The 22,319-nt window shown below is 45.7% G+C and overlaps 1 protein-coding gene across 1 annotated transcript in view; it reads left to right on the plus strand.

The window, feature by feature from the left end:
• The window catches only part of Filip1 (filamin A interacting protein 1), a 179,523-nt gene extending 158,828 nt beyond the window's left edge, over window positions 1-20,695 (plus strand). Inside the window, exons 5-6 of the mRNA XM_042687132.1 lie at window positions 11,664-14,505; window positions 20,233-20,695. Of these exons, the coding sequence (XP_042543066.1) occupies window positions 11,664-14,505; window positions 20,233-20,451 (3,061 nt within the window). The 3' untranslated portion in view covers window positions 20,452-20,695. The remainder of the gene's footprint in view (window positions 1-11,663; window positions 14,506-20,232) is intronic.
• Window positions 20,696-22,319: the final 1,624 nt, after the last annotated feature.

Consider the following 22,319-nt stretch of genomic DNA (forward strand, 5'->3'; position numbering starts at 1 on the left):
ATTATACTGGTTATTTTAAACAAATCTTAAATTTATGCAAATAGATTTACCCAAGAGATAAATTGGATTTATTATATCTTCCTGCAAAGCTTTAAAATAGAATAGGTTTTTATATTGGGAATTCCCAGCACTTTTAAACTTAAAACCATGAAGTGTGTACAACACCCTCACTGCATGTATAGAGAAAAATCCATCTCGGTGCCTTGATTGCTTCAGTAGTCTTGGGAAACCCCACTCATTCATTAGCTCCTCCCCTCATATTTGGTAAGAAACCAAGTCCCAAAGACCTTCCCCCAACTACCCCCCCCCCCCCCCCCCCCCCCCCCCCCCCCCGCCCACCAGAGAGGCCCTCTTATTTCTTCAATCTTGATTTTCTCTAAGCCTTTGATTTTGCTTATTTTGTAAGGAAAGAGTTCTGTGTTGGGGGGAGGGGTGTGATTTAATCACTTCTTATTTGTACTCCTGTAGAATTTTTTTTTTTTTGTATGCTAGGTCCTGTGGCTTGAACTCAGGGCCTGATCACTGTCTCTGAAGCGTTTTTGCTCAAGACTAGTGCTCTATCACTTGAACCACAACTTTGTTTCCAGCTTTTTGGTGATTAATTGGAGATAAGAGTTTCATGGACTTTCCTGCCTGGGCTGGCTTTGAACCATGATCCCCAGACAACAGCCTCATGAATAGCTAGGATTATAGGCATGAGCCAGGGGTGCTAGTCTTGAGCAAAAACAGTTTAGGGATAGTGTCTAGGCCCTGTGTTCAAGTCCCAATACTGGCATTATAAAAATTAAAAATCTTTAAGCAGTTTCAATTCAACCTATCAATGTATGAGTATAATTCATCTTGATCAATGTTTCCCCTTCTTCTGTTCTCCCCCATCTCTCCCAGCTCCTCTTCTCCCCTCCCTTCCCCTCAAGTCAGACTCGGAAGACAAAAGGTAGATGTCTTCTCTTCTCCATGGAAGTTAGATCTAAATTATAAACATATAGGAAAACCTATACAGAGTCCTACGCATTGCCTACAGTATGCTGTATGCAGGGGAGGTTTGTAATGGTATAACTCCTTTGAACAACTAAGTCATAGTTGACCAAAATGAATACCAGGAAGCTGGAGCATGTGTTGGGGTGGGGGGAAGGAGGTTAAAGTCCAGGGGAGGGGCAGACAAATGGAGAGAGGAGGGTGGATGGATCCAGTCCTAGTACTTAATGTACATATGTGAAAATGCATTTAGGTAACTTGAGGAGATGCAGGTACCTCTTGATGAAGCCTCAGATAATTAGGTGTGGTGAATTTGGGTTGACTATTCTTTGGGAAATATGGAGAAATGCCCATTGAGGAAGGGAGGGAAGGTTTAGAAACCAGCGGGGAGGAGAAGCCCAAACTCGTACATTTGGATGACAGATTTATATGGCTTTGGGTCTTTTGTGCTCCCTGTGAAAATTATTTATTTGTACCCCTGGCTGCTTTTTCATAAACATGATTCAAAGCAAAGAACAGCATCTGTTTTCTCCTGCTTTGAAAATAGTTTGTCCCACCCGTCTGAGAAAAGGTTTGCAAAGGGCTGTGAACAATTTTAGGAAATTGAAAAATAGAATACAAGACATTTGATTGGCTTCTTCGCGTGGAAGACAGGAACGGACATCTGAAAGGTGACGAAGAGGAGCTTACAGGTCCCACGGCGTACTGTGTCCATCATCTCGTTGACTTAGGCAGAGGCAACGCAGACCCAGAAGCTTATAAATAGGAGCATTTTTCTCCCAGTTCTCAAAGCTGGAAGGTCAAAGTCAGGATCCCCAGCTGGCGGGTACTGAGGCAGGCCGGCCATCTTGCTTGCAGTCTGTAGATTTTCCCCTGCATCTTCTTAGGGTATGTAGAAGTAGAATGAGCTCCCTTCATGTTCTTCTTAAAGGGCACCAATCTCCTTCCTAAGAGCTCCATCTTTACAGCAAACAGGTTGAGGTTTAGGATTTTTAAATTTGGAGACAATACAAACTTTGGATCCTTTGCAGTTTTGTAGGCAGTAGATTATGGGGACTGAAATCAAGTTTCTATCCAATGATCAAGCTAGACCCTGGAGCCCAGAATGAGTTCCACAGGAAGTGGACCCTCGCCTGGTTCTCGCACTTTTTGATCTGTGGCCTAATTGCTGGAGAAGAGGATTGGAAGCAGGTGCAGAAGCTCTGAGCTATATCTCTCTTCATTCTCATCCCCACCCTTGGGTATCTCTTGGAAACCTATATTTAAAGCATAGCCAGCACTTTTATGTAACCTTATTCTTAGTACCTAATACACAATGCTAGCACCTGATGAGTTATTTTTGGTCAGTCCCAGTGCTTGAACTCAGGACCCATGTGCTGTTCCTAAGGTTTTATGTTCAAGGCGAATGTTCTGCCATTTGAACCGCAGCTCCATTTGTGGGTTTTTGTTCGCTTGCTTGCTTGTTTTTGGTGGTGGTTAATTGGAGATAAGAGTCTCACAGACTTTTCTTCAGAGGCTGGAGTTTCAAACCATGACCCTCCAGATCTCAACCTCCTGAGTAGCTACTATTATAAGCATGAGACACTAGCTCCTGGCTCTTTTCTTTTCTTTTTATTGTTATTATAAAGGTGATATACAGAGAGGTTACTATTTCAGAAGTCAGGTAAAGAGTACATTTCCTTTTGGACATTGTCACTCCTTCCTTTGTTCTCAGTGTTGCCCTCCCCTCCCCGCCCACAAGTTGTATAGTTCATTTTTCCACATAGTGTCTACTGAGCACCACACTGCTGCATCTTTTCACCCTGTGTCCCTCCATTTCTCATCTCTAGTTATTTTTATTTTTGGTCAATCGTGGGACTTGAACTCTGGACCTGGGCGCTGTCCCTAGGCTCTTCAGTTCACACTGAGCGCTCTACCACTTGAGCCACAGCACCACTTCCAGCTTTTTCTGCTTATGTGGTGCTGAGGAATTGAACTCAGGGCCTCGTGCATACAAGGCAAGCACTCTACCACTGAGCCACCTTCCCAGCCCCTCATCTCTGGTTAATTGTTGAGTAAATGAATACATGGTATTATTTCCATACAAGTCAGGGAGTTTGACACTAGAATGTATGATCAGAGACTTTCTCTCCAGTGATTTTCAACTATTGGCTTTCTGATTGGCAGCAATCTCTCCAAAAATACCATTGCTATGGTTCTAAAGCCAGTGACTACTAACCATTCCCCTAGATTTAAATTTTCCTGTAACCAAGAGCTACTTACTAGTCATATACTAAGTGATTTTAGAAATATAATACTAGTAAATTTTAATTCATATGTTACTACATTTTCTTGAACTGGTATTTTACAAGGTTGCTGGCTGTCATTCACTGTAAACACAGACAGAGCATGTGCAGGGCCGGTAGGAGAAAAATCCCATCACTTCATGGAGGGTCAAACTGTCATTAATCATGAACTTTTTGTGATTTTTTTTTCCATTGTCATCTGCACATTTTAAAGACAAATTACTATGGTCCTAACTTCATAATCAATTTAGTTTCTGTGATTCATAGGCTAAAGGATCCATAATGCAAAATGGGTTTTTTCTCATCATTTTCAACAATTGCATCTTAAAGCATGTCATTAATGTGCCTTTTCTGGAGCACAGGTATATATAGTTCCTTTAAGATCTGATGAAGAAGAAAACACCATTTGTCAAACTCTGCCTGAGATTTGTATATGTCAACTATTGGAATTACTTGAATTATATCACCAACTGGATTATTTTTACATTGATAGGATACAGTTTTTGTTTTTTATTTTGTTTGTTTGTTTGTTTGTTTTTGACCAGTCATGTGGCTTGTACCCAGGGCTTGGGCGCTGTCCCTGAGCTCTTTCACTCGAGGCTAGTACTCTACCACTTTGAGCCACTGAGCCACTTCTGGCTTTTTCTGTGTATGTGGTACTGAGGAATTGAACCCAGAGCTTCATGCATACAAGGCAAGCACTCTACCACTAAGCCACATTCCCAGCTCCAGGATACAGTTTTGTAATATAAAATCATGAATATAATTAAAAGTCTATCTCTGATTAAGTGAAAACAATTCATAAAACCTGATAGTGATAAGTCTATTATTTTCCTTTTTTCTCTGTCAATTGTTTATCATGGAATTCTTTTTCAGAGTGAAAATGGATGAGATAGGCCTTAAGTCCTTCAGTATTGCAATAGAGTCAGAAAGATTAAGATCAAGCCAGGCTCTGGTGGCTCAAACCCATAATCCTAGCTACTCAGGAGGCTGAGATCTGAGGATTGCAGTTTGAAGCTAGCCCAAGTAGGAAAGTCCATGAGACTTATAGATCTCCAGTTAACCAGCAAAAACTTCTAAATATAGCTATGGCTCAAATGATAGGGCACCAGCCTTGAGCAAAAAAAAAAAAAAAGCTCTAATCAAGAGAAGGCCCTGAGCTGGGAATGTGTCTTAGTGGTAGAGTGCTTGCCTAGCATGATGAAGCCCTAGGTTGGACTCCTCAGTACCACATAAACAGAAAAAGCCGGAAGTGGCACTGTGGCTCAAGTGGTAGAGTTCTAGCCTTGAGCAAAAGAAGCTCAAGGATAGCCCAGGCTCTGAGTTCAAGTTCCAGGACTGGCAAAGAGGGTGGGGGGCGGGAGGGGGGAAAGGACCTGAATTCAAGCCTCAGTACCAGCACAAAAGAAAAATAAGAAGTTGAGATTGGGAAGGTAGAAAAAGAAAAAAAGGTATCATTAAAAAAATTTTTAGCCAGGTACCAGTGGTTAATACCTGTAATCCATGCTACTCAGGAGGCTGAGATCTGAGGCTTGCAATTTGAAGCCAGTCTGGGTAAGAAAGTTGGTGAGACTCTTATCTCCAAGGAATCACCAGAAAACCAGAAGTGGTGCTGTGGCTCAAAGTGGCAGAGCACTAGCCTTGAGCAAAAGAGCTTAGGGACAGGGCCCAGGTCCTGGGTTCAAGCCCCATGACTACCAAAAAATACTTTTTCTTCCTGAAAACTCATTCTCAGTATTAAGAAATAAAAAACAAAAACAGATTTGAAAAGCTTTCGTCCTATGATGAAGGATCCAAAATTTAAAAGGAGGCCAAAATGCTAGTAACTAAGACCTACTACATTTGAACATACTATTTAATAGAGAAAAATGACTGCAAAAACAATGCATGCAGCCAGGTGCCAGCGGCTCACATCTGTAATCCTAGCTGAGATCTGAGGATGGCGGTTCAAAGACAGCCCAGGCAGGAAAGTCTGTGAAACTCTTATCTCCAATAAAAAAAAAAAAAACCACCAGAAAACGGGAAGTGGCGCTGTGGCTCAAGTGGTAGAGCACTAGCCTTGAGCTGAAGAGCTGAGGGACAGTGTCCAGGCCCATAGTTCAAGCCCCATGACTGACCCCTCCCCCCAAAAAAAGTGTATGCTAAAGAAAATATCAAAATTTGCAGTGAAGATGAGATCTACCTCTGCAGATCTAACCTGGTCCGGCCTCTCTCCCTGGTCTCAGTCCTATGCAGTAATTGGGGACATCAGATTAATTCTGGATAATTATTCTAATAGTCATAAGCTTGAGGAGCTGAGGGGATTTGTTTAAAAGTAATGCTTCTTCCTGATTTGCTGGTAAAACCTCTCTCTACCACCTCAATAAGCTGCTTCGCTCTGGGGCTGTGCTCTAGTTGGGAAGAAATGCATTGTGGGAAGAAAAGGCATTGTGATCAAAGACTCCAGCTTGCACGCACACTTGACTCTTTTGAAGTTCCTTCATCTTTAATTATTATAATGCCCTTGCTAGTTTTAATACGCCCTGTCTCCTGAAGGACAGAGAGACACACATCCAAGAATAATTGAAGAAAAGTAAAAATAGTCCATGAGAAGTATCTAAAACCAGCCTAGGTTAACAGGAACAAATGAGGGATGATTGTTCATGGTCTTGGTGTTTTAAGATGGGGTTCAGTGGGTTAGGATGATGCCAAATGACATCATCTATTTGAAGTGAAGAGACAAGTGCTGCTCTGGGACCAGCTGGAGAAATGGTTGAAAAGTGAGTGTCAGGAAAGTTGGAGAAAATGACCAACGGAAGCTTATACTGTTTGCTTCCTGAGGAAGAGTTGAGGACAGCCCCTGGCAGGCATGCCCCATGTCTTAACACACACAGACGGACAAGTCTTCCAGGAATGGTGTCTATCAAAAGAACCGGATCAGAGAAATAAGAATAAAGCCAGAAAAATTTCTAACTTCTGTCCCCCTTCAAAATGTTTAAAAGGAGGGGTCGGGAAGGTGGCTCAGTGGTAGTGTGCTTGCCTTGCATGCATGAGACCCTGGGTTCGATTCCTCAGCACCACATAAGCAAAAAGAAAAAAGCCGGAAGTGGCTCTGTGGCTCAAGTGCTAGAGTGCTATCCTTGAGCTGAAGAGCTGAGGGACAGCGCCCAGGCCCTGAGTTCCATGACCAGACCCCCCCCCAAAAAAAAAATGTTTAAAAGGAAAGGTAGATCAACAAATATTGGTGGCCTAAAGCCAAGTGAGAAAATGTTTGCTGGAGTAAGTTTACCTGAGCATCCACTGGATGCTGATAATGAAGAAACAGTCTGTCTATCAAAAAAGTTAATTTTCAGCCAGGTGCCGGTGACTCACGCCTATAATCCTAGCTGCACAGGAGGCTGAGACCTGAGGATCACGGTTCAAAGCCAGCCTAGGCAGAAAAGTTCATGAGACTCTTAGCTGCAATAAACTCCCACAAAGCCAGAAGTGGTTCAAGTGGTAGAACACAAGCTTTTAGCACAAAAGCTCAGGGACAATGGCCCACGCTCTGAGTTCAAGCCCCAGAACTGACACACACATACACACACACACAAAAAACAGAACAAAAACAAAAAATAGTTTGAATAACAGCCCCAAAATAATGATTGGTTTGCTGTAGCTTCTAAATTTCATTGAATCTATAGATTCTTGATGCTATTTTGTAGTTTCTTGCCTATCCTCTTGTGATTAGTAATGAATTAGAAGAATATGATATGACTGGAGTTCAATTTTTGGTAAGAATTATATATATGTTTAATATATATATTATATATATAGAGAGAGAGAGAGAGAAAGACTGGCAGTATCTCTTTTTAAGAGACATTTATTATTCCCTGGCTAGTAAAAATTTGATACCCTAGGGCTGGGAAGGTGGCTCGGTGGTATAGTGCTTGCCTTTCATGCATGAGGCCCTGGGTTCGATTCCTCAGCACCACATAACCAGAAAAATCCAGAAGTGGTCCTGTGGCTCAAGTGGTAGAATGCTAGCCTTGAGCCCAGAGTTTGGGCCCCATGACTTACCACCCCCCCCCAAAAAAAATTGATATCCTTTAATTCCTTCCTTCCTTCACTCTCTCTTTCTCCTCTCTCTCTTTTAAAATAATATGAACTTAGGGCCTTGCACTTGCTAGGCAGGTACTTTACTGCTGAGCCATGTCTCCAGTTCATTTTTTCACTGGGTATTTTGAGATGCTGGGCCATGTATCTGAGCTGTGATCCTTCTATTTTAGACTTGTCATCCCACCATAGCTGGGATGATAAACATGTACCACCATGTACAGCTTCTCTGGTTGAGACAGAGTCTCATGGACTTTTCTGGCTGGGCCAGCCTGGAACCATGATCTTCCCAGTCTCAGCTTCCCATAGAATAGCTTAGGACAATAGATATGAACCCTTCTCCCAGCCATCAGTTGAAAAGAGAGGTCTTGTGATTTTTATTTTAAGTATCTGACCTGGCCTCCGTGATTCTCGTAATTTTAGCCTCCCAAATAACTAGTATTACAGACGTGAGCCATCAATACCTGACATTTCTTTTTAATTAAGAGTAACATGCTTTCATTACTTACTACTGCTTATTAACTAGTTTTATATGGGAGAACAGAGTTTATTAATCTCCAATATAGACAAATAGATAGATATATACATGCATACATAGATACATAGATATAATAGGTGATCCTGTTCTACCTGTTTTCCTACATCTATATAACCCCGTTATGGCTTTGTCATGGAGATAGGATCTGATTGGCTCCTTTTTCTTTTTCTAGTCACTTAGGCTCCTGGGAGAATACAGAGAGTGGTCAAGAGTAGAAGCTGGGAGTGAAATTAGGTGCCATTTGAAATAATCCACATAAGAGATGCAGATGCGGTGTCTTCTTGGGGAGGGGTAAAGGGATGGGGCAGATGAGAAAGAATTAAATTGGGGATATATTTTGAAGATAAATGAGAAGTTCTGCTGAGAAATTTCCCTGAGTAGGGATGCGAGACAAAGGGAAGGTTCAAAATTGATTGGAAATTTTGGAACTAGGCATCTGGTAGAACTGATTGTATTTGATGGACTTGAGGAAGATTCCTAGGGGAAGAAAAGGCACAAAGTAAACAAGGAGTTCAAACATGACTTGCCCTACAAGTTTTCTTCTCAGCAACACCAAACTCCACCTGAAAATGTCAACTCCTTTCTGTTTACCTCCCCTTTCTGCTTTCCCCTCTTTATGCCTTAACAAGTTGCTGTGATAGGGTGGTTGTCTTTCCACTGTAGGCCTTGTACTTGCTAAGCAGACACTCTACCACAGGGCTACACCTCCAGATCTTTTAATGCTGGCTATTAGGGTGGGGAGGGGAGGATCATGGGGCTTGAACTCAGGGCTTGGGTGCTGTCCCTGAGCTCTTTCACTCTACTATTCTACCACTTTGAACCACGGCACCACTTTTGGTTTTCTGGTGATTAATTGAGATAGAAGTCTCACGGCCTTTCCTGCCCTGGCTGGTTTTGAACCATGACAATCAGATTTCAGCCTTCTGAGTAGCTAGGATTACAGGCATGAGCCACCAGTGCCTGGCTAAACTGGAAATTTGGGGGGGTTTTTTTGGGCGGGGGGTCAGTCGTGGGGCTTGAACTCTGGGCCTCGGCGCTGTCCCTCAGCTCTTCAGCTCAAGGCGAGCACTCTACCACTTGAGCCACAGTGCCACTTCCAGTTTTCTGAGTGGTTTATTGGAGATAAGAGTCTCACAGACTTTTTCTGCCCAGGCTGGCTTTGAACTACAATCTTTAGATCTCAGCCTCCTGATTACAGGTGTCAGCCACTGGTGCCCTCTTATACTGGCTATTTTTGAGACAAAAGTCCCATCTCCTGCTTGGGTGGATGTCTAGACCATAGTCCACCTATTTTATGTTTCCTACTGTAGCTGAGATGACAGGTGTGTGCCACCACACACAACTTCTTCCACTGAGATGGAAGATCATGAGCTTTTTGGCCAGACTGACTCAGAATCACAATCCTCCCGATCTTTAGCCTCCTGTGCCCAGCTATTAACAAGTTTTATGTTTTCCATGATAGTTAAGTCCTTCTTTTACCCCAACTAATAAGAAGGTGATCAATAAAATGTTCCTTCACACAAGTAAGGGTTACCCTTCAGGAAGCTAGCATAATGCTATTCCTAGGAGTCTGTAAAAGATTTGAAAACAATCTCCTCCTATTTCAGAGCTAAAGTTTTTTTGGAAGCTATTTAATTAAGAGATGTTTATACATGAGGATGTGTTCTATAAAAGTATACAGATATTGTATGACATGATCAGAACAATTTCTGTGGTAATTACATGAGAGTAGATTTAATTATAAATAGATTTTATATGGATGTCCAATCGTTTGTTGCACAATGCAATGTGGGACAATTTCTATTTACAGCTTACTTAGTCATAAACACACACAAAAAAAAAAACAATCCAGGCAAGGATAAAATGTACTGAAAGCAAATAAATACATGTTGGTAGATGTTTACACCATGTGTCTCTTATAAGCATATTAATTACTAAATATGCTCTTACAATAACTAACATGATGAATATGACTTGGGTAGATAAAAATAACCAATAAGTTAACTGAGCACAGTAAGAATGGTAGTTCCTTCTTAAAACTATACATCAGCTGGGTGCCAGTGGCTCACGCCTGTAATCCTAGCAACTTAGGAGGCTGAGATCTGAGGATCTTGGTTCAAAGACAGCCTGGGCAGAAAAGTCCCTGTGAGATTCTTATCTCTAATTAACCACTCAAATACCAGCAGTGGTGCTGTCACTCAAGTGGTAGACTGCATGCCTTGAGCACAAAGAGGCTCAGGGACAACGTCCAGGCTCTGAGTTCAGGCCCTACAACTGTCAAAACAAACAACCAAAAAAGACCCAGAAAAACCCCTACATATGAATAGCATAGAAAAAAAACCATTTCAGACATATAAAACATAATCATTATTGTGGCTGCTACCTTTTTTCTTAAAGATAGTCATTCAGATTCCCCCTCTACTTAGTTCTATATTTAGGGAGAAAAATTGTTTCAATCATAAAATGGACCAGATCCTTGACAGCTGTTGGGGTTAACTAAAATCAGTTTGTGTAGGTCAGCATTTGTACCAGAGAATTTATCTTGTCTTGTTCCTATCATGTGATAGTCACGTGGCTTATTTCAAGGCTTCAAAATAAGAAGCCCCAGGCAAGGTGGTGGTAGTTCATGCCTGTAATCCTAGCTACTCAGGAGGCTGAGATCTGAGGATCATGGTTCAAAGCCAACCGAAGCAGGAAAGTCCATGAGACTCTCATCTACAAATAACCACCAAAAAAGAAGAAGGGAGGGTGGGGGCTGAATGTGGAGCTACAGCTCAAGTGGTAGAGCACTAGTCTTGAGCAAAGAGCTCAGGGACAATGACAAAGCCCTAAGTTTAAGCCCCAAGCCAGAAAGAAAGGAAGGGAGAGAGAGAGAAAGAAAGAAGGAAAGAAAGGAAGGAAGGAAGGAAGAAAGGGAGAGGGAGGGAGGGAAGGAAGGAAAGAAAAGAGGGAGGGAGGGTAGGGAGAGAAAGAAAGGAAGGAAGGAAGGGAAGAAGGAAGGGAGAAAGAGAAAGAAAGGAAGGGAGAAAGAAAGGAAGGAAGAGGGAGGAAGGGAAAGGAAGGGGAGAGGGAGGGAAGAAGGCAAGAAGGAAGGAAGAAAGGAAGGAAGGAAGCAAGGAAGGAAGAAGGAAGGAAACCCACAGTTTCTTCCTTTCTTGATCTTCCCTTCCATTGAAATAAATGGCTCTCTAACAGTAGCATAGGGGAGACAGCTGAGGATCTGGAGTCTTGATGACAGAGCTGGAATCCGGGCACTGCCACTCACTGTGTGATGTGGGCCCAGTCAAGTGATTCCCTGTGTCTTGCTTTCTTCATGAGAGGAGAGTAGTTGGTTGTAAAGTGTCCTCAGGGTTGCCGTGAGGATCGAGTGGACCCGGGTGGATGCACAGAGCACTGTTTGCATCTTTGTCATGACTGATGAGCTGAGGTCTACTTGGTAGTTGTTATTACCTTGCAGTCTCCATGAAGAATGGGAGTCATTCTGTTCAACTTGTGAACTTTCAGTAATTGAGAAATCTTGAATAATTGGCACTTAAACCATGAAACAGAGACAAGGGCACAGCTCTCTTCACGCCCATCCCCTATAGTAAAAGTAACCAGAACCCTGACTTCACTAATTAATGCCCATTGCTAATGGCTATGACAGCGATTGATAAGCATAAACAACAGCGATTGTTGTCAAAGCATTTTGTTTTTAAGTTATTATCCAAAGCTTAAGATCGATCTATTTGCGCCTTTTAATACAGCTCACCTATTTACTCCTTTAACGTGGAGCTACATTTCATTTCTAGGCTGAAAAAGCTGCTTGAACAAGAAAAGGCTTACCAGGCTCGCAAGGAGAAAGAAAACGCCAAGCGACTCAATAAACTCAGAGACGAGCTGGTGAAACTCAAGTCGTTTGCGCTCATGCTGGTGGATGAGAGGCAGATGCACATCGAACAGCTGGGCCTGCAAAGCCAGAAGGTCCAAGACCTCACTCAGAAACTGCGAGAAGAGGAAGAAAAGCTCAAAGCCATCACCTCCAAATCCAAAGAAGACAGACAGAAACTACTCAAGTTGGAGGTGGACTTCGAACACAAGGCTTCCAGGTTCTCTCAGGAGCATGAAGAGATGAATGCTAAGTTGGCCAACCAGGAGTCTCACAACAGACAGCTCCGACTCAAGCTGGTGGGCCTGTCTCAAAGAATCGAGGAGCTTGAAGAGACCAATAACAACCTCCAAAAGGCCGAGGAAGAACTGCAGGAGCTCAGGGATAAGATCGCCAAAGGAGAATGCGGCAACTCCAGCCTCATGGCAGAGGTGGAAAACCTCCGGAAGCGGGTGCTGGAAATGGAGGGTAAAGATGAGGAAATCACAAAAACCGAGTCCCAGTGCAGAGAGCTGCGGAAGAAACTCCAGGAGGAGGAGCACCACAGCAAGGAGCTCAAGCTGGAAGTGGAGAAACTGCAGAAGAGGATGTCCGAACTGGAGAAGCTGGAAGAAGCGTTCAGCAGGAGTAAATCTGAGTGCTCCCAGCTCCACCTGAACCTGGAGAAAGAGAAGAACTTAAGCAAAGACCTGCTGAACGAGCTGGAGGTGGTGAAGCATCGCGTGAAGGAGCTGGAGGATTCCGAGGGTCGCCTGGAGAAGGCCGAGCTGGGCCTCCGCGAGGATCTGACCAAGCTGAAGTCCTTCACCGTGATGCTGGTGGACGAGAGGAAAAACATGATGGAGAAGATAAAGCAAGAAGAGAGGAAAGTGGATGGCCTCAACAAGAATTTCAAGGTGGAGCAGGGCAAGGTGATGGACGTCACGGAAAAACTCATCGAAGAGAGCAAGAAGCTGTTGAAACTGAAGTCGGAGATGGAAGCCAAGGTGTCCGGCCTGAGGAAGGAGAGGGACGAGCTGGTGGGCAAACTGAAGAGCGAACAGGAGAGATCCTCGGCCCTGAGCGGCAGCGTGGAGCTGCTGCAGAAGAGGCTGGACGGCCTAGAGGAAGTGGAGAGAGAGCTGGCCCGGGGGAGGGCGCGCAAAGGGCCTGAGCTCACCGGCCCCGAAGATAACAAGATCCGAGAACTCACGCTGGAGATCGAGAGGCTGAGGCAGCGGCTGCAGCAGCTGGAGGTGGTGGAGGGCGATCTGATGAAGACGGAGGACGAGTATGATCAACTGGAACGGAAATTCCGCACGGAGCAGGACAAGGCCAACTTCCTGTCGCAGCAGCTGGAGGAGATCAAGCACCAGATGGCGAAGAACAAAGCCGTGGAGAAAGGCGAGGCGGCCAGCCAGGAGGCGGAGCTGCGCCACCGCTTCCGGCTGGAGGAGGCCAAGAGTCGAGACCTGAAAGCCGAGGTCCAGGCGCTGAAAGAGAAGATCCACGAGCTGATGAACAAGGAGGACCAGCTCGCCCAGCTGCAGGTGGATCACTCGGTCCTGCAGCAGAGGTTCCTGGAGGAGGAGACCAAGAACAAGAGCCTGGGCCAGGAGGTGCTGGGCCTCACCAAAGAGCTGGAGCTCTCCAGGCGCTACGGCCGCGCGCTGCGGCCCAGCGGGGCCGGGCGCAGGATGGTGGACGTGCCGGTGGCGTCCACGGGCGTCCAGACGGACGCGGTGGGCAGCGAAGCCGTCGAGGACGAGACGCCGGCCGTCTTCATCCGGAAGTCCTTCCAAGAGGAAAACCACATCATGAGTAACCTGAGACAGGTGGGGCTGAAGCGGAACCCCGAGCGGGCCGCCTCCGTCCTCGACCGCTACCCACCCGCCGCCAACGAGCTGGCCCTGCGCAAGTCGTGGATCCCGTGGATGCGCCGGCGGGAGGGCGGCGCCCCGACGGCGGGGACGGCGGCGGCGGGGGCGCCCCGGGCCGGGCACTCCGGGGAGCTGGTCGTGTCCCCCAAGCAGGGCCAGCCGCTGCACATCCGCGTGACCCCCGATCACGAGCACAGCACGGCCACCCTGGAGATCACCAGCCCCACGTCGGAAGAGTTCTTCTCCAGCACCACCGTCATCCCCACCCTGGGCACCCAGAAGCCCAGGATCACCATCATCCCGTCCTCCAACATCCTGGCTCAGAGATCCAAGGGCGCCGAGGCCGCGCTGGGCCCCGAGCGGGCCGTGTCGCCCGTCACCATCACCACCTTCTCCCGGGAGAAGCCCCCCGACGGCGCCCGAGGCTCCGCGGCCGAGCGCGCCGCGTCCCCGGTGCAGATCGTCACGGTGTCCACGTGCGCGGCGGCGCCCGGGCCGGGCGATGGAGCGCCGGCGGCGGCGGCGGCGGCGGCGGCGCCCGGGCCCGCGGACGCCGCCCTGGGGAGGACCGTGCTCAGGGTCACGCCCGAGAAGCCCGCGGCGCCCGCGCCCGCGCGCAAGTTCAACGCCAACGCCAACATCATCACCACCGAGGACAACAAGATCCACATCCACCTGGGCTCGCAGTTCAAGCGCAGCCCTGGCGCCGCCGACGCCGCCTCCGCCAGCCCCGTCATCACCGTCCGCCCCGTCGGCGGTGGCGTGGCCGCCGAGAAGGAGGCGCCCACGGGCACCGTCCTCCGCGCTCCCCGGGGCCACGGGGCCCGGGCCGGAGCCGCCAAACTCACCAGCACCATCACCATCACTCCCGTCACCGCCTCCTCCACCCGGGGCACGGTGTCTGCGGTGAGTGAGTGATCCGGGGAGGGAGGGGGAGGGCAGGGGAGAAGGGAAGGGAGGGAGGGAGGGGGAGGAGAAGGGGGGGAGGTAGCAAGGAGGGAGGGCAGAGTGGCCTGGGAAACCAAGCACTCACCTAACACAAAGCCACAGCCCCACCCCCACCCCATCCCCACACCCCCTGTCCCAGTAATGAAAGGATGCAAATTGAGTCCTGATCTAATGTGGGGGTAAATTGGGCCCATATGCCAGCGGAGGGGGGGGAGGGGTGGACTCCATTGATTCAAATACTCACCAAGACAGCATCTTTGAAATGGGAAGCACAGAGCAATACTGAAGTTTCAAAGGGTGGTCAATTCTTAGGAAGAATTGACTGGTGGCTCACACCTGTCATCCTAGCTACTCCATAGTCTGAGATCTCAAGATGGCCAGCCCAGGCAGGAAAATGTGAGACTCTTAACTACTCAGAAAAGGCCAGAAGTGTTGGTGTGGCCCAAGTGGTAGAGTGCTAACCTTGAGCCAAACAGCGACAGCACCCAGGTCCTAAGTTCAAGCTCAAGGACCAGCAAAAGAATAAAGTAAGATAACACCATTCCTAGCCAAGTGCCCAGGGGCTACCTCACTACTCAGCAGGCTGAGATCTGAAGGTTCCCTGCTGAAGCCAGGCCACACAGGAATGATTCTTGTTCCAATTAACCAGTAAAGATAATTCTTATCTCCAGTCCAGTAAAACAGCAGTGGAGGTGTGGCTCAATTGGTAAGGTACCAGCAGAAAAGATCAGGGACAGAATTCAAGCCCTCCGACTTGCATACCCACACACAAAAAAATTCTGTTCCTAGGCTATATTTCTGTCACTTAAAATATTCAATATGTGGTTATGCATAGCCATACTCATACTCTATTCCAAAATAAGATCAAAAGAGTTCATACTAAAAACACTTAGAGCCAGGCACTGGTGGCTCATGCCTGTAATCCAGGCTACTTAGGAGGCTAAGATCTGAAGATCCCAGTTTGAAGCCAGCCCAGGCAGCAAAGTCTGTGACACCCTCATCTCCAATTAACTACAAAAAATAAAAAAAAAAAAGCCAGAAGTATAAGTGTGGCTCAAGTGGTAGAGCACTAGCCTTGAACAGAAAGGTACAGAGACAGTACCCAGGTCCCAAGTTCAAGCCACAGCAATGGTCAACAACAACAACAACAAAATTAGAAGCAAAAAGGAAATGCATTTATATGTTGAAAAAGTCTATTTCACTTAATTGTATCTTGCAGAACACATGCTGCATAAATATTTGATAACTAGCTGGAATAATTTTTAAAATGTGTGCTTTATAAGTGCAGTGTTGTGGTACATGCCTAACTATAGTCCCAGCACTTGGAGGCAGAGGACCAAAAGCTTGAAGCCAACTTGAACTATATATAATAAGCAAGACCCTGTCTCAAAAACTTGAAACTCAATTGAACCTAACCAATCAACCAAACTAGCAAAAGCAGAACCAAAAATAAGACATAAGTGTCCAAAGTAGAAAAATTAGAGCTTAAAAACTAAATTATGGGGCTGGGAAGGTGGCTCAGTGGTAGAGCGCTTGCCTTGCATGCCTGAGGCCCTGGGTTCGATTCCTCAGCCCCACATAAGCAAAAAGAAAAAAGCCGGAAGTGGTGCTGTGGCTCAAGTGGTAGAGCGCTAGCCTTGAGCTGAAGAGCTGAGGGACAGCGCCCAGGCCCAGATTCAGGCCCCACAACCGGACCCCCCCCAAAAAAAAAAAAAAAACTAAATTATATGTTCTAAAATACTTCTTCTTTCTACAATCCTGTCTTCAATTATTGGGGCCAAAATTCTTATAGGAGACCATGTAGTAGTTAGTTATTAATTTAAATGAATAGAGTAGAAATTAGGATTCTTATGCATGGAACAAATTCTGTAGCATTCGTTGAAATGTTTTTCAAAAAATACAGGAAGCTCAAAATTTAAATATAGAAACTGTGGCTTATTTCCCATTTCCTTAATATACTTTACATTAATTCTCTGGACGCAAGACAGACTTTACAGTATGAATTACTAATTGCTTTGCCAGTAAAGCTTTTAGTTATTGGCCATAGAGCAGTCACATAGTGCTCAGCTTTGTTCCACCCTCTCCTGCAATTGCAAAAGGATGGGTCGTGTATTATATCTTCCTGATGCCTCTTATACCAAGGTGACGGAAGTGTGAATCACTATCAACTAGAGCTCTGTTTTCTGCTATTCCATCCTATCCCCATCTTGAAGTTCAGATTAAAATAGGCTTACTCCCTGTAGCAACTTTTTTGTTCAAGTCCTGGGACTTGAACTCAGGGCCTAGGAACTGTCCCTGAGCCGTTGTGCTCAAGGCAAATGCTCTACCAATTGAGCCACAGCGCCACTACCAGCTTTTGTTTTTAGTGGTTAATTGGAGATCAGAGTCTCAAAGACTTTCCTGCCTTGGCTAGCTTCCAACTGCGATCCTCAAATCTCAGCCTCCTATGTAGCTTAGATTGCAGGTGTGAGCCACTGTAAGTGAGCCACTTATAACAACATTTGTGACTACTGATTAGACCCCAAACACAAATAAGATTTCAAAACCTAACTGATAGTGTGTGTCTTTTAGGCAAATCAGATCCCATACAATTTAGGACCACAGTAGGCTAAGGCCATCCTATCTCAGACTGTGGGCAGTGAAGCCAGCCCGTCTGTGCATTCTGCATTTATTGAGCATTAGCTACACCTCAGCCATGGTAGTCTGGTGTTGGGGAGCACCAAGGACTTCTGGAGTTCTCACCTGAGCTGGAACCGACTTAGGAGTTCTGCGGTAGGTTTGTACAAAGGACCTACTAGAGAAGCCTTCACAAATAAGAAAAGATTCTTCAGAAGGAATAGAGAAGGGGAACATAGAACAGCATGTGTGAAGGTGTGACAGTGGGAAGGGTAGGGCGTGGGGAAAGGGGAGCACATGGTCTACGCTGTAGCAGCTGTGGACGGGCTTGTGAATGTGGAGGCAGGAGATGCTAATGTTGCAGCAGACTAGCCTGGGTTATGTAGTGAGAATGTGCCTCAGAACATTCACAGAGAGAGCTGAGTACAGTGGCTCATGCCTCTAATACCAGCCACCTGGGAGGTGAAGAGCAAGAGGATTATGGCTCAAAGCTAGCCCAGCTCCTCCCCACCCCACCCCCCAAAAAAAGCTAGTGAGACCATTGTGTCAGCAGATGATAAACCAAGAGTGCTGGTTTTGCCTGTAATCCCATCCACCAAGGAAGCATAGGTGGGAAGATCACAGTTTCAAACTCTAATAAGCAAAAAAAAAAAAAAAAAAATGAGACCCATGGCTAGGAAGGTGGCTTAGTGGTAGAGTGCTAGCCTAGCATGCATGAAGTCCTGGGTTCCATTCCTCAGTACCACATACACAGAGAAAGCTGGACGTGGCACTGTGGCTCAAGGGATAGAGTGCTCGCTTGCCTTGAGCAAAAGAAGCTCAGGGGGCTGGGAAGATGGCTCAGTGGTAGAGCGCTTGCCTTGCATGCCTGAGGCCCTGGGTTCTATTCCTCAGCACCACATAAGCAAAAAGAAAAAAGCTGGCAGTGGCACTGTGGCTCAAGTGGTAGAGCACTAGCCTTGAGCTGAAGAGCTGAGGGACAGCGTCCAGGCCCAGAGTTCAGGCCCCACGACCAGACCCAAAAAAAAAAGAAGAAGCTCAGGGACAGTGCCTAAGCCCTGAGTTCAAGCCCCAGGACTGGCCAAATAAATAAATGAGACCTTATCTAAAAAGTAACCTAAGAGAAAAAGAGTAGGGGCAAATTTAGTATGAGTGACTAGAATTTAGTAGGAGTCTCTGGGCCTTCTAGTTTGGTTGTCTGGGTGTATATTTAAGAAACAGAAGGGATATGCATGACTGGAAAAAAAGATAAACTATTTTTGATGCAAGATAGCGCTCTCTCTCTCTCTCTCTCTCTCTCTCTCTCTCTCTCTCTCTCTCTCTCTGTATAATGATGCTTGTTGATGCTTGAACTCATGGCCTCAAGTGCTTGCTGGGCTTTTTCACTCAATGGCTGGTACTCTACTGGTTGAGCTACCTCTCTGTTTTGTGAGCTAATTGGAGATAAGAATCTTGCAGCTTTGTCATCCCTCCCTGGCTCTGAACCCTGACCCTCAGATCTCAGCCTTCTGAGCAGCTAGGATTATAGGTGTGAGCCACCAGCACCTGGTGGAGGCATGCTAGTTTGGAGCTGTCTGGGGGATGCCAGAGGGGCAGAGGAGGGGGTGCTGTAAATGTGAGCAGTGAAGTAGGGTTTGGAGGTATGGAGGAGTAACTAAGGAGATTTTGGGGGGTATGTCTAAAAGATTTAGAAAGAACTGAGAATTGAGAACAGGACATGGCATCCCACCCATCTACAGCCAGGAGCCAGCGAGAGATGGAAAGGAAAACAAGCCAGGGGCTGGTGGCTCATGCTTGTAATCCAAGCAACTCAGGAGGCTGAGATCTGAGGCTCATGGTTTGAAGCCAGCCTGGGCAGAAAAGTCCATGAGGCTTTTATCTATAATTAACCACTAGAAAACCAGAAGTGGTGCTGTTACTCAAATTGGTAGAGCACTAGCCTTGAGCAAAAGAGCTCAGGGACAACACCTCAGGGTGTTCAAGCACCCCATGACAGAGAGAGAGGGACAAAGAGAGAGAGAGAGAGACAGAGAGAGTGCGAGAAAGGGAGTCATCAGAGACTGGAAGTGAATTGTGAAAATCACCTAAGAAACCTTTGCAAAAAGTTTTAGCCACACTTTGGCCAGCCATGATCATTAAAAAAAAATATGACGGAAAGCTTGTCACTGATGGTTCACACCTGTAATCCTAGCTATTCAAGAGGCTGACATCTGGAAGACTGATGTTCAAAGCCAGCCCAGGAAGAAAAGCACACAAGATTCCATCTTCAAAATAACTAGCCAAAAGTGGGGCTGGAGGCATAACTCAAATGGGCAAACACCAGTCATGAATAAGAAAGCTCAGAGATCATAAGGCCCTGAGTTTGAAGCCCAGCAAAAACCAAACCAGAAAAAAAAAATTGAATAGAAGCTGAGGTCACTGGGTTTGAGTTTGCAAGAAGCAAAGAAAGCCCTCATGGTAATGAACTATGGAATCCTAAAAACAGAGTTTGACTTATTAGTTCCTACCTGCTGATGACTTTTTTTTCCTGTGAAATAGATGCTAAGAACACGGTAAGGGCTGGGGATGGTTTGAGAAGAGAAGGAAAGTCTACATAGATCTTTTGAAAGAGGGGAAGGCAGCAATTGGAAGAAGATTCACTTTCAACTCCCAAGTCAGGTACCAGTGGGCTCCCACCTGTAATCCTGGCTACACAGGTAGCTAAGATCTGAAGATCCAGGTTGGAAGCCAGCTGAGTCAGGAAAATGCATGAGACTTTTATCTCCACTAAACTACCAAAAAATCCAGAATTGGGGCTGTGACTTAAGTGGTAGAACATTAGTCTTGAGGGAAAATAAGCTCAGGGATGGTACCTAGGCCCCGAGTATCAAGCCCTAAAAGTGGCAGGGAGAAAAAAGCCCAGCTCCCAAGTTTTCTACAATTGCTTATCAGGGAAGGATGATGTGTGGGTGTGCCTGTGTGTCAGGCATCTGGCTAATGTTCAGACTGATGAACACCAGTCATGGTTTCCAGGGCAAACTCACTCACCCCGGTACCCCTTCTCCTGTCTCTGTGTGTTCTCTCTTGCAGTCAGTACAAGATGGGTCTTGCCAGCGGCCTACACCCACCCGCATTCCCGTGTCAAAAGGTATGAAATCAGGAAAGCCGGTAGTGGCAGCCCCAGGAGCAGGAAATCTGACCAAATTCGAGCCTCGGGCTGAGACTCAGTCTATGAAAATAGAGCTGAAGAAATCGGCAGCCAGCAGCGCTACCTCTCTCGGAGGGGGAAGGGCAGAGGGCAGTAGCTGAGGGGGTATGTCACGCAGATGCTTCCGCTGCCTGCATGCCTGTGAAAACCAGCCTTCTGTCTGTGCCCACACTTGATGTGTGCTAACTGAAGTCCGAAGCCTCTTGTTTGTAAAATAACCAACTAATAGCCATGTGCTTTTCTTCTTTGTGCATTTGTTTTGATGCGGGGGAGAGGAACAGAATGGCTGTTTGTGGTGTGGTTTATTAGGGTTGCCTGGCTAGGAGCCTGGCCTGGCTTTTAATCTCAGTTTTGTTTCAAATGAAACCGGTGAATAGACCCATTTCTCAGCCCTTAGGAAAGCCTCTGCTCTTCATCAGTGAGACAGTCGGCAGTCCTCACAGGCTTGAAAGGGCTGGGTCCCTTCATTTCTAACTGTAAACCAAATTAGTCCTTGATAAATTTATTTCTCAAAAACTCTGTCCAGGCACCAGTGGCACACAACTCTAATCCTTGCTACTCAGAAGGCTGACATCTGAGGATGGAGGTTCGAAGCCAGCCTGGGTAGGAAAATCTGTGACTCTTTATTTGCAGGTAACCACCAGAAAATCCAACAGGAGATGTGGCTCAAGGGGTAGAACACAAGCTTTGAGCACAAAAAGCTAAGAGACAGTATCCAGGCCAAGTTCAAGCCTTAGTACTGGCATAAAACAAAACAAAATAAAGAAAAAGCTCTGTTAGGAAACAGGACACCATTTAAAAATTGTCATTTGCTGCCATCAAATCTTTTGAATTTGATACAAATACTAGGGGACGGGGGAATCTCAAAGCTTTCAAAGGGCTGATAACTCTAAAATGTTGCAAAAACTAAAGCCCTCATATGATTTATGGAAACAATTTTGGATGTGAAATAAAGCAGTGATGAACTATGGAATTCTAAAAACAGAGTTTGAGTTATTTGTGTGTGTGTGCATTGTAGAAGTTTTGGCCACCTCCAAAACCATCCCAGAATTTCATTTTGTAATAAGTTTTAGAAACATTAATGTCAGACTTTTGTTCTATTCAAGTGTGCAACTGATAGACATTGTAAAGCAATTTGAACAGAGCTGCCGAATGGCCCTTCATAGCTAACAGAAATAATGATGGCTAGAAAACACCAGAAGGTAAATTGGGATACATGAATACCAAGAAAAAAAGATGACATCATCCAGAGCTTAATAGAATTCAAATGTTTTTCTCATTAAGTGTGAAGTGTTTTGCAAATGAAGAATACTTGTGATTTGAGGTGTGTGTGTGTGTGTGTGTGTGTGTGTGTGGTATGAATACACTATTATTCCTACCAGCTTTACTTTTGTTGGAATCATTTTCTTTCATTTGAAGCATGTTTGAATAAGCATGAAGCAGAATGTAAGTGTGAGATTAACTTTGTGGAAGAGCTCAAGGCTGGCACGCCCGTGGATCATCCCTGGGTCAAAAGTTTTGAGTCAAACATAATATAAAACATAATAACCACAAAGTTCTCAGTTGTTATTTTCTCATTTCAGAATTGTTAGCACCCCAAAACTAGATAGCACCTGCTCTTGATGTTTCCACAAAGGCAGATTAAATGAAACAAAACACAATGACGTATGATTAGGTTTTAGCCCACAAACCAACATAGTTTGTGATTAATAGGCTCCTGCTGCATCTTGTTCCCACACCATATTCCCTATGCCGTCTAGACTTTGGACTTGAATTATATGCATGGTTAGAAGATGACAGGGTGAAAAATCAAGGGGGAAACAGACAAAAAGGAAGAAATGAATGAATAAAGGAAAAGATGGTTTGAAAAATGTGATTTTGATGAGTTTAACCAGGAGAGCTTGTTATTTGAAGTAAGCGAGGCTAGAGGTGTGACTCAAGTAGTAGAGTACCAGTCTAGAAAGTACAA

This window comes from Dipodomys spectabilis, unplaced genomic scaffold (genome assembly GCF_019054845.1).
Source record: "Dipodomys spectabilis isolate Male_0828 unplaced genomic scaffold, ASM1905484v1 ptg000102l, whole genome shotgun sequence".
In the NCBI taxonomy this organism is placed as follows: domain Eukaryota; kingdom Metazoa; phylum Chordata; class Mammalia; order Rodentia; family Heteromyidae; genus Dipodomys; species Dipodomys spectabilis.